The 16,032-nt window shown below is 35.3% G+C and overlaps 1 protein-coding gene across 1 annotated transcript in view; it reads right to left on the bottom strand.

Annotated features, from left to right (window-relative positions):
• LOC107694133 (heparan sulfate 2-O-sulfotransferase 1) overlaps window positions 1-8,148 on the bottom strand; it is a 74,427-nt gene extending 66,279 nt beyond the window's left edge. Inside the window, exon 1 of the mRNA XM_016493742.1 lies at window positions 7,710-8,148. Within this exon, the coding sequence (XP_016349228.1) occupies window positions 7,710-7,833 (124 nt within the window). The 5' untranslated portion in view covers window positions 7,834-8,148. The remainder of the gene's footprint in view (window positions 1-7,709) is intronic.
• Between the last annotated feature and the right edge of the window lie 7,884 nt (window positions 8,149-16,032).

Raw genomic sequence — 16,032 nt, 5'->3', positions numbered from 1 at the left:
GGGGGGGGTCTTGCAATTTTGCCATACTGCCCAGTTTCTACATAATATCTTCAGAGTACATTTAGAGTATACATTCTTAAGACCCAAACACACCAAGAAAAATAACTATAAAGATGACAATTACAATAACTAGTGTACACACACTAACAGAAAATAACTTGGTTGGATGGATTCTGATTGGCTGTCAAAGTTTTTTTTTTTTTTTCCCTTCCTGTAGAGTCTGCTATTCTCTTAAATTAGGAAGTGAGCATTATCATTTTTAAACAGGTTTTTAATGATCCTATTCCTTTGCAATTACACGGCTAAATATTTTTGAGATGTTCCTAATTCAAATAAGATACATTTCGGTCATGTCAAATCCACTCTTTTAAAGCGGCACTTCATCTTTTTTGTGTTTGGGTGAAGTGGGTCAATTACCAGTACAGTGACTGTAAAGACAAACTGCATCCCAACAGAGGAATACATTTAGAAACTAATGTGACAAAGAGATATACACCCTCACACTGGCAGGATCTCGGATTCATTATAAGTGATATCAGGTTCAGGTAGGCACTTACAGAAACGCAATTGCTTGTGTGCAGGTGAACAAAGTGCAGGTAACTTCTCAACCAATTTAGCAGTTCCCATGGCAATGGAGTGCCAGCAGGTTGCAGGATAATCTCTAGGAAATGGAGTTGACCCCTGTATGTATTATATTTCTTGGAAGATGCCTGTAAGCAATATGTGAAAAGCTGTATATAACAGATTTCCTGTGCTAGAACACACACAAACCTTACATCAAGATTGTTGTGTAGAGATTCTGCCGTGGTGGGTAATTGGACAGTGTGTAAAGAGAAATAGAACTTCCAAGTACCTAAAGGCCCCTTTACAATGCGAAAAATCTATTAAAAAGAATAGCCAACAAATGGTATATTTACACAAAGAGCAAAATGAACATGTGATGGGCTATGGGAAAACAAAGCAAAGTGTTTACAGACAATAGCATAATAAAAGCCTACACAAATTAACTTTTAATTAAGAAGCAATTGCAACTAATGCATCATTTCCCATAAAAATCACAGAATCACACCTCTTGAATCCAAAGACAAAGGCATTGCCAGACAAAAAAAAAAAAAAAGCACTGTCATCACTTAGACCTGTTCTGCATCTAGTCAGACAACACAGGGGCCATTTTTAATTCTCAGAGCATGACATGACTACTAGGAAAACAGCTGAGAGGTGCTGCCGTGATGACAAACAAAATAAATCACTCCATTTAAAAGTCATCAGAGCAAGGTCTCCAATTTAGAGAGCTCTGCTATCAGCCACTCACCCCTGGGCACATGGACAGCAAGTTTGTCCACCTCCGTCCTGAAAGAGATTCCAGTAGCTGACATGGGAATGAATCACCTGCTAACAAGGACATCCAATCTTTGTGTCTGTTAAAAGTTAACTACCATCACTGCAGAAAGAGACCTTTTGATAAAAAGCCAGTTGTGATAAGTGAAAATGACTTTCTATCAGCAATACAACACTGTATAATTAAAGTGGCTTGATAAAAGGAACAAAGAAAATATTCTTAAAAGGTCAAGTGAGCATATTCTGCACCACCACCATCACCAAACATAACTGCAAAAGCAAGGAAAAAGAACGTTCTCATTCTGAAATTATCCATCATAACTCTGCATTTATTAAAGGGAATTAAATTATTTACTCACCCTCAAGCCGTCCTACATCATCCGCTGGAATGCCACTCTCTTGTGAACGTTTATAAAGTTTTAAATATGGATATTTTTCTTACACAAACGCATCAATTCACTTCAGAAGGCCTTTATTAACCCCCGGAAGCCGTGTGGAGCACTTTTTATGATGGATGGATGCACTTTATTGGACTTCAAAATCTCAACAGCTATTCACAGACATTATAAAGCTTGGAAGAGCCAGGACATTTTTTAATACAACTCCGATTGTATTTCTCTGAAAGAAGGAAGTCACATACACCTCGAAATGCTTGAGGGTGAGTAAATCATGAGGTAATTTTAATTTTTTGGGTGACCTAGCCTATGCCTTTAAAGCAAATCAGCTCATAATAATCAACCCTCTACATTGCGAGTAAACCACTTGCATATGCGACAAAATTTTACCCTGGGTGACTAAATGATGTCTATCGATAGCCATTGGCTAATAAATTCTTCGATTTTACTCGCCAGTGTGTGTGTGTTCGAGGCTATTACAAGTTTAGCACAGATATATTTTCACTCGCCGAACACTGAGCGCTTCAGAGTTTCACTCTCCGTCAACAAATCTGTACTATTTCAGTTCATCTCAATGTATGCAAGCGTACCTGTATTTGCCGCACCATAAACTCTAGTGTGAAAGCGCACGACTCGCCGTCGCTTTGCTGAAAGCGCTGTTTCTCACACACACAAAGAGAGAGCGAAAGAGTCTTACATGCCACGCTCAATCGACGCGCTACATGTAAACCATATACTTTGTTGTATTTTCTTGTCAAAATAACATTTTCCAATTCATTTGGAATTATTCAGCTTTTAAGAACAAGCAGAAGATATGCCGATTTCTCCGATAGTGGGCGGAGCTAATGCGCAAACAGCAATCTCATTGGCTGGTGCTCATCTATTACCGTCCCCGTTTTAATTTCAGCAAATCAGTTCAAGGGAATGCTGACAACATGATTAATATTCATGAACCCAGCAGCTCATCAATCCAAGTGCGTTGTACTGTATATTGTTAGTATAGTAGTAGAACTGTAATCAGCGGTAAATCTCCATCACCTGCGGGCTTTCACATTGAGCAGCATTAACTACACAGAGCCGTTGTTCACAGGCAAGCTGCCCAAAACCACGTTCATATTCGAGCGATTTTTTGCGCAGCTCGTCGGTGAACAACGGCTCTGTGTAGTTAATGCTGCTCAATGTGAAAGCACGCAGGTGATGGAGATTTACCGCTGATTACAGAACCAGCTTTCTGACAAGATGCGCGTTAAATATCGCATTCGATTTATCGTGCAGCCCTAATATATATATATATATATATGTATATATGTGTGTGTATGTGTGTGTGTGTGTAAATCAGTATGATGACTAAACTAAAAAAATTTACTAGCCAATGGCGATTATATTGCCAAGGTGTGCGTAGAGGGTTGATAATGTTTGCATATCGGGTCTAGTCTTTTCTGGTTTCAAAACACAAAACAACATACAACACATTACCTTGCACTGCAAATTCAACAATAGTGGAATATTTTTAAATAATTTAAATTGCACACTTGACCTTTAGTGGTATTTGAGAAAAACTTTAGCTGTAAATTAAGCAGTAAAACGTTTATTAACATAAACCTTTTTTTTTTCCATTTTAAAAGTTGGGCTCTCTTCCCATTAAGGGTGCTTTCACACCTGGCCTGTTGTTTCGGAACCTGGCGCGTTTCCCCCCTTAGCTCAGTTCGTTTGGGCATATGTGAACACAGCAATCGTGCTCGGATCCGCACCAAAACAATCGGTCCGAGATCGCCTGAACGAGGTGGTGTCGACTCAACTGAAAACGAACTCTGGAGCGGTTCGGTTGTAGTGAGAAAGCAATCTGATCCAACGGACCAACAAACCAGGCTATCACAATGTATAATGGGTAATTAAGTAAGTTCCGTGAAAAGCATTAGCTTTGTTGTTTTGCTAATACCGCAAAATGAACCTGTGAATGTCTGTGGGTGAGCACGTCTTTGCCATTCAAAGCGCACTTTTTTATTTTATAACGCCGTCTTATTGCTCTTCTTTGTAGGTGCATTTTAAAAATGTTTTCCCAATCAATCCTGGACTCCTGCTCAAAATGATAAATTATTATAATGACAGCTACAAAAAAAAACAACAACAATAAGCCCGCGAAGCTGTTATCGTTCCATCCTGATGGATGACATGCGTGACAGCTAATTGGAATCCCAGAAAATAAACCGTGGAACTTTGTCCAATGAGAGAACAATTTACTCGCGCGTGACTTGTATTATCAAATTTGGTCCGTTTAGAAACTTTGCCGTGTGAAAGCGAACCGCACCAAGAATAAAAAGCAACATTGTAATAATTGAAATCCCCGTTTCGGAACAAAGCAATCGATCTACAGGTGTGAAAGCACCCTAACACTACCTTTCAAAAATATGCAGTCAGTAAGATTTTTTAATACTTTTAATGGAAGTCTGTTATGCTCACCAAGGCTTTATCTGATCAAATGGAGAGAGAGAAAAAACTGCAATATTGTAAAATAACTTTTCTATTTTAACATTTTCAAATTTAATTTATTCAAGTCTTCAAAGTCTTCAGTGTCATGTGATCATTCAAAAATCATTCTAATATGCTCATTTAGTGCTCAATAAGCATGTCTTACCATTATCAATGTTGAAAACGGTTGTGCTGCTTATTATTATTTCTTTCAATATCATCTATATTATACAACATGCCTGCTGCGCCACACCTCCAAATGCATTTTTAACAATCTGGTGAACTATTTGCTCAGCATATCCAAGTGATTATGCCCCATATCATTGGCATCAAATTGATTTCAGATATTCAGTCTTTCGGCTCTTTCATCTCTTTGCCAATAGGACAACATTAGGAGAATTTTACGACGGGCAACGTGGGCTCTTTAAAGCGGAGCTATTCTTGTCACACTGCACGCAGGCTTCTGCTTATTTTCTCTTTGTGAGCTGCACAGCTGGTAGTGGAATGAGAATAAACTGATGTTGTATAATCTATGGCATAAGAAAAAAAAACAATAAGAGGCCTGTTGGCAGTGGCTGAACACCAGATTTATCGCTTGACAATGATGCTTGTAACTTAGTGGAGTGGGAGGCAAAGCTAAGGGTTTTCCCATCTTCTAATGAACCATGTCATGTGAGACAACCTAATAAGCATAGTGCAGAGTCTATAAATTCAAAGCCTGCACAGGGCAAATCAGATTTCACTCCTCTGTCAGCCCTGGCATCCTAAGCCTCAACAAACGTCCATCACAGGGTTAGAACGGCAGCGTTGCTTTAAATTTAATTAACTCTCCGCTTCATGGACTTATGATTAATAATTTCTCATCCATAATGCAAAAACTAGCCTCAATGCTAAATATGACAGCATCATTTGCACTGGTAACGGAGAGTGGCATGTTTATTCATTTATTTTAAAGGTGCCACTATATGTAAATGCTGCCTGTCATGCTATTTGCTTTGATGGGATTCCATTAGGCATATATATTCGTGTATTGTTTATTTTGAGTGCAAATGATCAGATTATTCCATAACAAAAGCAAACATCCAGATGTTTAGAACCCTCCGGGATTATTTATTATAAATATATACTATATATTATTTATTTGTTTGTTTGTTTGACTACATAAATACTTTTTTATATTTCTGGAAAAATATACAGCATAAACCAGGAGCAGATTAACATAATATTACTTCTTGATTAAAAAATTCACAATACCCGTCATGAACAAAATTCATCAACAGCAGAAGCCATTTAGGCTTATGAACTGCATTTGGAGGTTGCAGCAACTGTGTTTTTTTCCCCACTTTAAGAAAAGTCCAAATTAAGTTTCCCACTCTAAATCTTCAAAAATTTCCACAGACCTGTAACTCGACTTCTACCCATCTTTTCAGTGTCAGATTAAATAAATGGACTCATTTCAGCTGTTCTGCTGCACGAATGTGTGGATGCACCTGGGCTGCAGAAAACTGTCATGGGTCACTGGAGGATGTGTGTGAAAACACACCAGCTTCATCCAGTTCACTAGGAACATCAGCTGCAGGTGTACGTGTGGCTTATACAGTAGATAAATTATGTTTACACTATTTAGGACACAAACAGAAAGTTTTGGATATTAAAACAATCCAAGCAAGAAACCGTGGTACAGCGAAATAGAAATAGTGGTATGACTCACACATTTAGGACCACTGAATGAATGGTATAGCTTCCTAAAGTTTGCATCTAGTTGGTCCACTAATTCGACTATATATTTTAGTTTGCCTCTACTGTAGTTGGTACACTACTTCTACTATATATTTTAAGCTGCAAAGCATGCTTTCACTTGCCTTCCACTGTATTTTCTAATAGTCAACAGTCACACCAAAAGAATGGCAAATATGGGTCATCTTAGGTGCGAACCAAACAAATTTGCTTTGCAAAGTTAATGCAAAAGGTTGATGGAACTCCGACTGCATGGTCATGATGCAAATCATGTAGACTCCATATTGAGCTGTTCAAAAACCAACTTTGGAATCTGGACCAACTAGAGGCAATCTTTAGGATGCTATAACATTCATAAACTCAAGACAAGAAAGACGAAATGGAGCACCAATCAGCATTCATAGATTTCACTTCAGCTAAAGTCTGTTATTTGTCTAATAATCTCTTACCTGCCGTACACATTAAGCATTATGGCGAGTATAAATGTGTAAGCTGATTATAAACAAAAGCAGATTGGGGAGTAAAATCGGAGTAGTGTAAGAGTTTGATCAAATTTACTAAATACCCTGCTGAGTGCTGAGTTACTGTATCTCTTCATTCAATAGTGTATCTCTGGCAATAAAATAAATTTGCTAGTTTTTTGTTATAGCCTAAATAAAGGGACAGTTCACCCAAAAATAAAAATTGTCATTAATTATCCTCACGTCACTATACATTTTGAAGAATGTCTTTTCTGATCAATAACAATGAAAACTTTCCTCAAGATGTCAAGCCTCAACAGAATGCATTAAAAAGTATAAAAGTTCCCCTCAAGGCTCATTAGGCTATATTCCAAGTCTCCTGGAGACAAAACAACATTTAAATCATGATTTACTGAATATCTAGCCATCCCCATTGCTCCAGTAGTGATGTCCAATTGGTGAACAAACAAATCACTGAGACAGATTTTCCTAATCAACTGGACAGCAGGGTAGCCCAATTCACAAAATGAATTTTAAAATAAACAAAATATATTGTCTATACATCATCAACATCTTAAAAACAATAGCTTTACACTTTCAAATACTTTTTTAAAATAATTGTTTGTAATATTGTGACTCATCTTGCAGCTATTTGGTATGGTTCATGGTATATAACTGTTTAACAAAGACTTTTATTTAAAAAATCCCTATGAGAAGAATATTTTCAGAACCAAGGATGTTGGGTACTGTTGCACTCTATTATGGTTTGGCTATTATAGAGGTGAAGATTATAAATAAAATATTGATATATGTCCCACACAAACCTATCATACGGCTTCAGATGACATGAAGAATAGCGCATGAGGATGACTTTTTTATATTTCATTGGTGATTCTGCATCCATTTTGAGGCTTGACATCTTCACTTACTATTCAGTGTCAATGCACCGCAACAGTATTCTTCAAAATCTCTCCTTTGTTGTGTTTTGCAGAAGAGACATATAACGAGTCAAACAATATTACAGAATCACATTTTCATTTGTGGGTGAACTATTACTTCAAATAAGTTGAATGCAAATTCGGTTGTCTTATAGCACTCTCATTCCTAATGTTTTGTGTTGTGTTGTGTTGTGTTGTAAAGAAGACAACAGCAGCAGACCCGCTCTATGAGCTGCCCACCTAAACAGCATTTCTATCCATAGGCGCGTTCCAATCGATTCGATTAAAGAAACGAACGTGCATGAGGTCCAAAAAGGCTTTCTAGGGTAGGTAGGCAGCTCACTATGTTTGAGACAGAACCGCAGTCTTACCCAGCTTTGCCCGAGACTCTTCCAGCTTCTGAATCTGGTTCTCAATAAACAGCATCGCCACTCCAAACGCCATAACAGCCAGCAGCTGGAACTTGGGTGGCATCATGATCCTCAGGAGCCCCATCAAAGTATCGGATGATTATCTACATGTCATGCCGTAAAATGTGAATGAGAAGCTCGGATCAATCCGTTACTGGAGCAGTAATATCGACTCCGGACAGATGATCTCGATTACGCGCAGAGAACACAGTAAAGTTACGGATGTATTAACTGAATACATCAGTGCAAGCAAGGGCATTTCAGACGCTCATCTGTCTGCAGAAGGTGGTATTCTGTTAAAACCGGGGACGATTGACTCTTGGTCTTAGTTGTTGCACATCAGTGCAGCTCCGATCGCCCACTGCTCTCCTGCGTCACTCAATACTCAACACTGGGATTTTATTCCTCCGCGGACTCAAATGAAGCGAGTGGAACGGGACGGTGCTTAAAGCGCCATCTATCGGGCTGGAGATTGACATGAGCCAAGTCTTTCATATTGCTCGGCTCAGTGAAAGACTTGGCTCTTGAATATTAATAAGCTTACGTTACTGGATCTCCTTGGGATTACCATAAGTACATCTTGCCTTATTAATATTGATGAGCTAAATACTGGGCCAAAGTCTCTGGCTGAGCCTTAATGTAAAAAAATAAATAAATAAATAAACAATGCAGATACTTTTTTTTTTTTTCCCACCGTACACAGGTAAAAACTGTAAAAGATCTAAAGGCAAATCAAATTATAACTTACAGCGAAAAACTGTAAATTGATATTCCCTGTGGGACACTTTACAATTGAAAGTATTTTGTTTGAATAATTATGTTTCTTCGTATATCAGTTATAGACTACACATTTGGGTTTTATCAGAATCAGAATCAGTAAGGGCTTTATTGCCAAGTAGGCCTATGTTCGCACACACAAGGAATAACCTATGTTTTGGAGACAGAAGAAGCTTCATGTGCATCTTATGTTGTTTAATTAATCTTTATTGCATTATTTTAGTGTCATGTGTGTTACCATAATGGTGTTTTGTGTTTGCGTGAATCACTGCACCTTCTGAATGCTAGTATAATTCCGCCTGGGGAAAAGCTTGTAAATTAACTTTTTCATGATTCTTCATTCATCTTCCTTTTTTACCACCTGCATTATTATGTTGGTTGTCAGTATGTTAAAACAATAAAGGAATAAAGAAATAGATTTTAGTAGCAGTGTGCATTGTTGTATTTACTGGTTTACAGTTCTATAATTTACAGGTTGTTTTTATAGTATTTTTTACAGAATTATTCTGGAGACCACAGCTGGCAGAATTTTTTTTATTTTTTTTATTTTTTTTACAGTGTAGTGTTATTTTAAGCTTTTGGGGCATTTAAGTTCCTGTGAAACTCATTGAAGATTTATATATTTAGATAAATATTTTCACAAATTCTAAAACAAAGATTGTGCAATAAAAAAAGTATCAAATGCATTGTTTCTTCAGTTTATTAGTGGTTCTTACCTAGGGATTTATGCTTAACATTTCAAATTACATGGCTTGTGTCTTCTACCTTTCTACGTGATTTTTAAGAAAGTGATTTTTGCCTGGACAAGTAAAAATATATTTACATTAAATGCAATTTGGCGTTGGGCTCTCTTGAACATATAAACAATTATCAATCATTAAATAAATAAATCAATAGAAGCACTTTAACAGTCATTTTGAAGTTGATTCAAAAGTCTGTGTATTGTTAATATAATGCTGCCAGGCTGATTGCTTGATTGATTGATTGATTGATTGATTGATTGATTGATTGATTGATTGATTGATTGATTGATTGATTGATTGATTGATTGATTGATTGATTGATTGATTGATTGATTGATTGATTGATTGATTGATTGATTGATTGATTGATTGATTGATTGATTGATTGATTGATTGATTGATTGATTGATTGATTACCCCCCCCCCACACTCTCAAAACTGCATGCCCTGTAAGTAGCCTGCATACAGAACATCTGAAACACAAATAGGTCTGTATGATTACTTTCTGCAGTTAAATTCAAACTGAAAATCAAAGTGAGAGCTTTGAGAGAAAACAAAACAACATTCATAAAATACGAAGAATGAAATACTCTTGCTAAATAAAACCCACATACCCAACTAAAAACTGTAATTATAAAACTGCATAATATGGCGAGATGGCCAATTCTGGAGACCTCAACCAAATATTTTAAGCATCTGACTCATATTTGCAATTGTAATCGCAGAGTCCACCATGGGAATTATGTACTGTATAGTTGTATATAAGATCAACTGTATTTTGTATCTGTGCCAAGTGTTGCCAACAAACAGCACATACAGAGGTGTGGAGGAATCCAACTGTGCATGAAATTGCCACCAATCAAATCATCTGGATTTGGCTTCTGCTTAAAATAACTCCTCTTACTGTCTGTCACACGGCAGGTGTAGAGCCGTATCATCATGTACTGTATGTATGACTCTCATCTTCCTGTGGCCATAGAAATAGTATATACTGCACAAACGGCAGTATATGATGCATATTGGAGGTACATATTGAAGCAGCCAATAGATTGCTGCACCTATGTCCAGATTGTGATGTGTTTTAGAAAAAATATTCCTACTGGTTCCATATAAAGTTGGGTATATAAACTATGATTCTCAAAAGTAACTTACAGTTAAACAGAGTTCAGTGACTCTATCAAGTTCATTGGACCATGCTTTCATAAACTGAAGTCTCATTCAATGCATCATTCAAGTGCTCTGCATACTTTGTGTCTTAGATCAATGTTAGAAGATAACAAAGAGAGCCAGTATGTCTCAAAGAAGTAGACACAAAGAAGTGTTTGTCACAGCTTCAGACTTTTGCAATGACGCAATCAGATGAATATAGATTTTTTCCCTCCATGAGGCTTCATTCAGGGGTAAATGATCAGTCTCTGTTGAAAGAAGCACATTTTTGAGCATTACTTATTTACTGTGTGAAACTATGAAAAGCGTGCAGCTCCTTGCACCTCTCTTAATCCACCACAACCCGCTGTTTCCAAAAAATCAATACCGCTTCCCTCAGTGCTCAGAGCTGATAAGAACAGCTTCTGAATTACTGAAAGTTATTTAATACATTTTGGCATTTTATATTCATTTTCATTTCTAAACACAATGAAAGGCAAATGTTTTCTCATTTATACAAAAAAGTTTGTTATGGCTTTATTTTAGCCATGTCTGGTTTATATTGCATTTTTCTTTTTTCATTAAAATCTGCTTAGTGGTCCTAAGGAGGTTAATAGTTTTTCCAATCTTTTAATAACCTTTTTAGCTTGCTTTTTTCCTGCTTACAGTTTAACTGAAAAGCTGAGACTCTTGGCCTTCATGACAACAGAGTATACAAAATGCTTTAAAATTGCTTTTGTTGCACTTCAATCAGTGATTTATTTGTATAAGCAATTATTAAACTTATATAACAGATTTACTTAATTTAAAAAATGGCCAAATGACTGTCTTTGAGCATTTATTGTATTCTTATAATTTGGCTAATGTATTTTCTGGTCGTGTTAAAAGTCTTTTTTAATAAATAAACTGAATTTTTAATTAAAATAAACTTTCAACAAATTGTTTACAATGCAGACACTTTGGGGCTTGTATTTAGCACAGTCTACATCGGTTGATAAAAAATGTTAACAAAGCAATATAGATGGATATAAAACAAAGTTTGCTTTGCACATATTCACCAACCAACGTAGACTGTATTCAGTTTTTTTGCTAATTGTTTTATATGTTTTTAAATATAGTTTTAGGGCATTCAAATGTCTCATTATAGAGAATTACTTCTACAGCAGTGGAGAAAAATCCTATTTAAATTTTAAAGGTTTAATTAACTTCAAAACACAGCATACAGAAATAACCAGTGAAGGGTGAAACCTCCTTTCATCCAGGTAATGTCTTATGAAAGTAAATAAATAGAAAAAAGCATGAAATGCTTATTTGAATTTGTGGATTAATTGCTTTTGATAAAAGAGACACTGTACACTGGGTGTGAGGTGTTTTAGACGACCATATTCTGTGCATTCAAGGGTTTCTTCAATAGTCTTTAACTGTGCAGTGGAAGTATCAGCCAATACAATACAAGGTCAATACATTCTCATGAGATTATTTGTGATCCATGGCTCGCTGTCATGTTGTATTGTTAAGCTGCTATGTAACTGACTTAAAGTATTATGTGCTATTTTTTGATATTTTCTTTTGTGAGTTAAATTATATTGTCTCTCATTCACTATGGGAAATTGCATGTCTGCAGTAAAATTAGCAGTTAAAAGGCATTACTCATGGAGAAAGGAGTAAAACTATAAGGCACAAAGGAGGCAACCTTATAAGGATTACAACACTAATCAGCACTAAGGCATCTGTTAAGGCAGTGAGAATACTTGTATTAGCAGCTAATTAACAATGCATTAATCATGCCCAGACATCCATTATTAACCTCTTGTACTATAACTCAAAACTAGTAATTAATAATAAATGCTTTGGCCTAAATGCTGATTTATTAATAGCAGAGAAAAAAAGATCTGAAGTTCAGTATATGGCCTTTTCTATTAAAAGTGTTTTACATAACTAAGTGAGAGCCTGAGGGAAATATGGAGTTTATTTTATTTCAGTTCCATAAGTGATGGGATCAAAATGACCTCAAGTTCACTAATGTTGGCATGATGTATTATATGCCTTTTTTTAATGCAGTGCAATTACCAGTTGGTCCTTTTTTTTACCCAACAGTTATTACATAAAACTGAATCTTTGTTTTGGTGATAGAATTCACATGTCCTAAATGTGACAGCCAGTCACTGCTCAAGAAAACAAGCATTCATGCATTGGACTTAAAACCTATAACCAGTAACTGCTATAAAGCCCCTTGACAACTTCACCATGTGACAGCTAGCCCTTTTCTCCTCATGTATGTATGTGTTCCCCAGTATATTTGACTCTGTGGTCATAGAAAATAGAATCCCAGTCTGATGGATTGTTGTGAAAAGGAGGCACTACTGACAGTGAAGCTGTTAGGACTGTGTGAGAACAGAGCTGGGGAGAGAGTCCCTTCAGGCAAGTCAAGCACCTCATTAAACAGACAGTGAAGGATGAACTTGCTCCTCAGAAGTGGCCGAAGCAGTCAGGCAGAGAGCATGAATGAGATTTAAACATCCCTTAAAGAGAATCTGTAAAATGCACAGAAATGCATTGATGATTGTCAAGCTAAATTGATTTAGAAGACCTATATAGCAATGTTTTCCTTTGTCCATTCTTGCGCATTCAGAAATGTATTTGTGTTTATAACTGTTTTGCTGCTAGCCTCTTGTTTTAAAACCATTACATTTACAGTATTATACAGTATTTTAAATATCAGTTTATTGCATATTGTTGGAAAGCATGCTAAGACTTAAAATTGTGAAACAGGAAATCATAGTAATAGTAAGAAATGTAGTTCTATTTAATCTAGTTTTTGTAAATATATATATATTGGCGCCATCATGTGTTCAGATGCATTGTTGCATGGCAGTTTCCGTATTGTTTTTGTAAATTCAACTTTACAATTCAATCTCTATTCGTTTTGAATTTAATTGAAATTAATCTAATTTAATTTCATTCATTTTTTTATAGTGCACAAGGAATACAAAAAAAAAGAGAAAAGGAAAAGAAAAAATAATTATTTTACTCTGTACTCTGTTTACTTTTACAAAGATATATCACGATATATATATATATATATATAAAGGACGCTAAACATACACAAGCAATCCACAATTTTCCTGAAAACTGCCTCTTCTCTGCTTATCTTTAGTTGTGGCACCTGAGGTCATGAGTCAGTAGTCACTATGGCAACAAGAAACGCTTCTCTCTTAGCCCCGCCCATCAGCAACAGTTGCCAGCTGTTAATTTCTCCTTTCAGTTTGTAGCTTAAAGGTTTTAACTTATTATTATTATTTTTTTTTTACTTTTGTAATCAATACAACGGTAAGTGTCTGAAATCTCTTTTATATGAACTATTATGTAGGCTACTAGACGTTACTTTTGTGTACAGTATATCGGTGTTGTCAACCGTTGATCGCAGAAATATAGGTTACTTTTTAATGTAGTTATACTGGTATCGTTTTTTTTTTTTTTACCGCTGTGCTGTTATTAACAAGGCTACAGATGGGTCAATGACGACATTAGATATTATAAATGGGAGCAATCTTTTAAAAATCAGGTTTAAATCATATATCAAGTTAGTGCGTGTAATTAGTTACAACGTTTAAACCAATTTTAGATTTTTAGATAGAGATTTAATAACTTTAACGTTAAACATGTTAAGTGAAGTAAAAAGTGCTAATATACTTTGTTTGCACACACTGCTAACACATTATTATACCAAAACGATTTCAAACTTCATTGTGATTTTTCTTTTTCTTTTTTCATTAATATTATGAATTTTGAGCAATGAACACCTTGACGAAGTTTACTTGGGGTTGTATTTGACCTGAACAAAACATTCATTTTTATTAAAAAGGTCAAAATATGTGAGTCATCAAGCGGTCCTCTATGTTTTTGTTTGTTTGTTTTAATCACATGACAATAAACTGCGTCTTGCCCCTTGGTTATACACACTGAGGTTGATTTGATTATTTTCTAACCAAAATACTTTATTGCTCATGCATTAGGCCTACATACACACATACATAATAATTAGACACAATAAAAACAAAAAATACTTTAATTCCTAATATTAAGAGAAGTGGATGCTGATTCTGGTGAGACTGGTTAGTTATTTGGTCAATCAGTCATTAAGACCCTGAGAAAATGTTTATATTATGATGCACAAAATTTGCCTGGTAAACCCTTGAGATTGTGCAGTCAGATTTACAGTTGTGATTGGTTGTCTAGAAACATGGGAAGTGAAATTAGCCAGGTAGTGTGACGGGTTTAGTTTGAGTTGCAGAGAGACGGTTTACTGTTGATATGTAAACTAAAAGGCATTAAATTCAGTTCAGACCCCATGGCACTGATTCATATCAGAACAAGATGAAACCTTACCAAGTGCATTTTCAGGTAAAAATATTTGTAAATATATAAAAAAAATGTTCTTTAAGAAATGTGAGATCTCTTTCATATACAAGACTCACTTAACAGATTTATATTTGGTTCTGTACTTATGGCTGATGTACTTACTATGCATGCTAATGTATATTATAGTCTATGTACTACTGTACAGAAAATAAGATAAGAAATGCAGCTCTTGCTCTCTTTCGCACACATTTTATTGTTGATCATTTGGAAAGCTTTTCATTTAAATTACAGTCCTAAAAACAATATGTTGTCTGCCATCTAATTTACATTAATATATGTGACCCTGGACCACAAAACCAGTCATAAGGGTCAATTTTTTTAAATTGAGATTTATACAACATATCAAAGCTGAATAAATAAGCTTTCCATTGATGTATGGTTTGTTAGGATAGGACAATATTTGGCCGAGATACAACTATTTGAAAATCTGGAATCTGAGGGTGCAAAAAAATCTAAATATTGAGAAAATGACCTTTAAAGTTGTCTAAATTAAGTTCTTAGCAATGCATATTACTAATCAAAAATTAAGTTTGAATATATTTACAGTAGGAAATGTACAAAATATCTTAATGGAACATGATCTTTCCTTAATATCCTAATGATTTTTGGCATAAAAGAAAAATCAATAATTTTGCCCCATACAATGTATTTTTGGCTATTGCTACAAACATACCCCAGAGACTTAAGACTGGTTTTGTGGTCCAGGGTCACATATTTCCTTCACTTAGCAATTCCATTAGAACATATTTTTATATATATAACACACACTATAATAAATAATAATACAAAATGTAAAAAATAAAACTAAATTGTCTGCTTTTAGATTTAAAAATGTATACATTGCTATGCATTGGTGGTAGGATATTTTTGCTGTTTTTGAAAGAAGTATTTTATGCTGACCAAGGCTGCAAAATTTATTTAATCAAAAACACAGTAAAAGAAGTAATATTGTGAAATAGTTTTACAATTTAAAATAAATTTTTTCTGGTTTAGCATATTTTAAAATGTAATGAATTCCTGGATGGCAATGCTGAATTTTCAGAAACAAATACTCAAGTCTTCAGTGTCTCATGATATTTTAGCTATGCTAATTTGATTGTCATAGCTAAACTAAAAATATTGTGTTTTCTCTCCCCACTCAGCCTCTGTTTAGGAATCACCACATCCATTCATCTCTCTATCTCAAACCTTTCACT

Source organism: Sinocyclocheilus anshuiensis, unplaced genomic scaffold (genome assembly GCF_001515605.1).
Source record: "Sinocyclocheilus anshuiensis isolate Anshui unplaced genomic scaffold, SAMN03320099.WGS_v1.1 scaffold1530, whole genome shotgun sequence".
NCBI classification, from domain to species: Eukaryota; Metazoa; Chordata; class Actinopteri; order Cypriniformes; family Cyprinidae; genus Sinocyclocheilus; species Sinocyclocheilus anshuiensis.
This window is presented reverse-complemented; position numbering and strand designations above follow the sequence as displayed.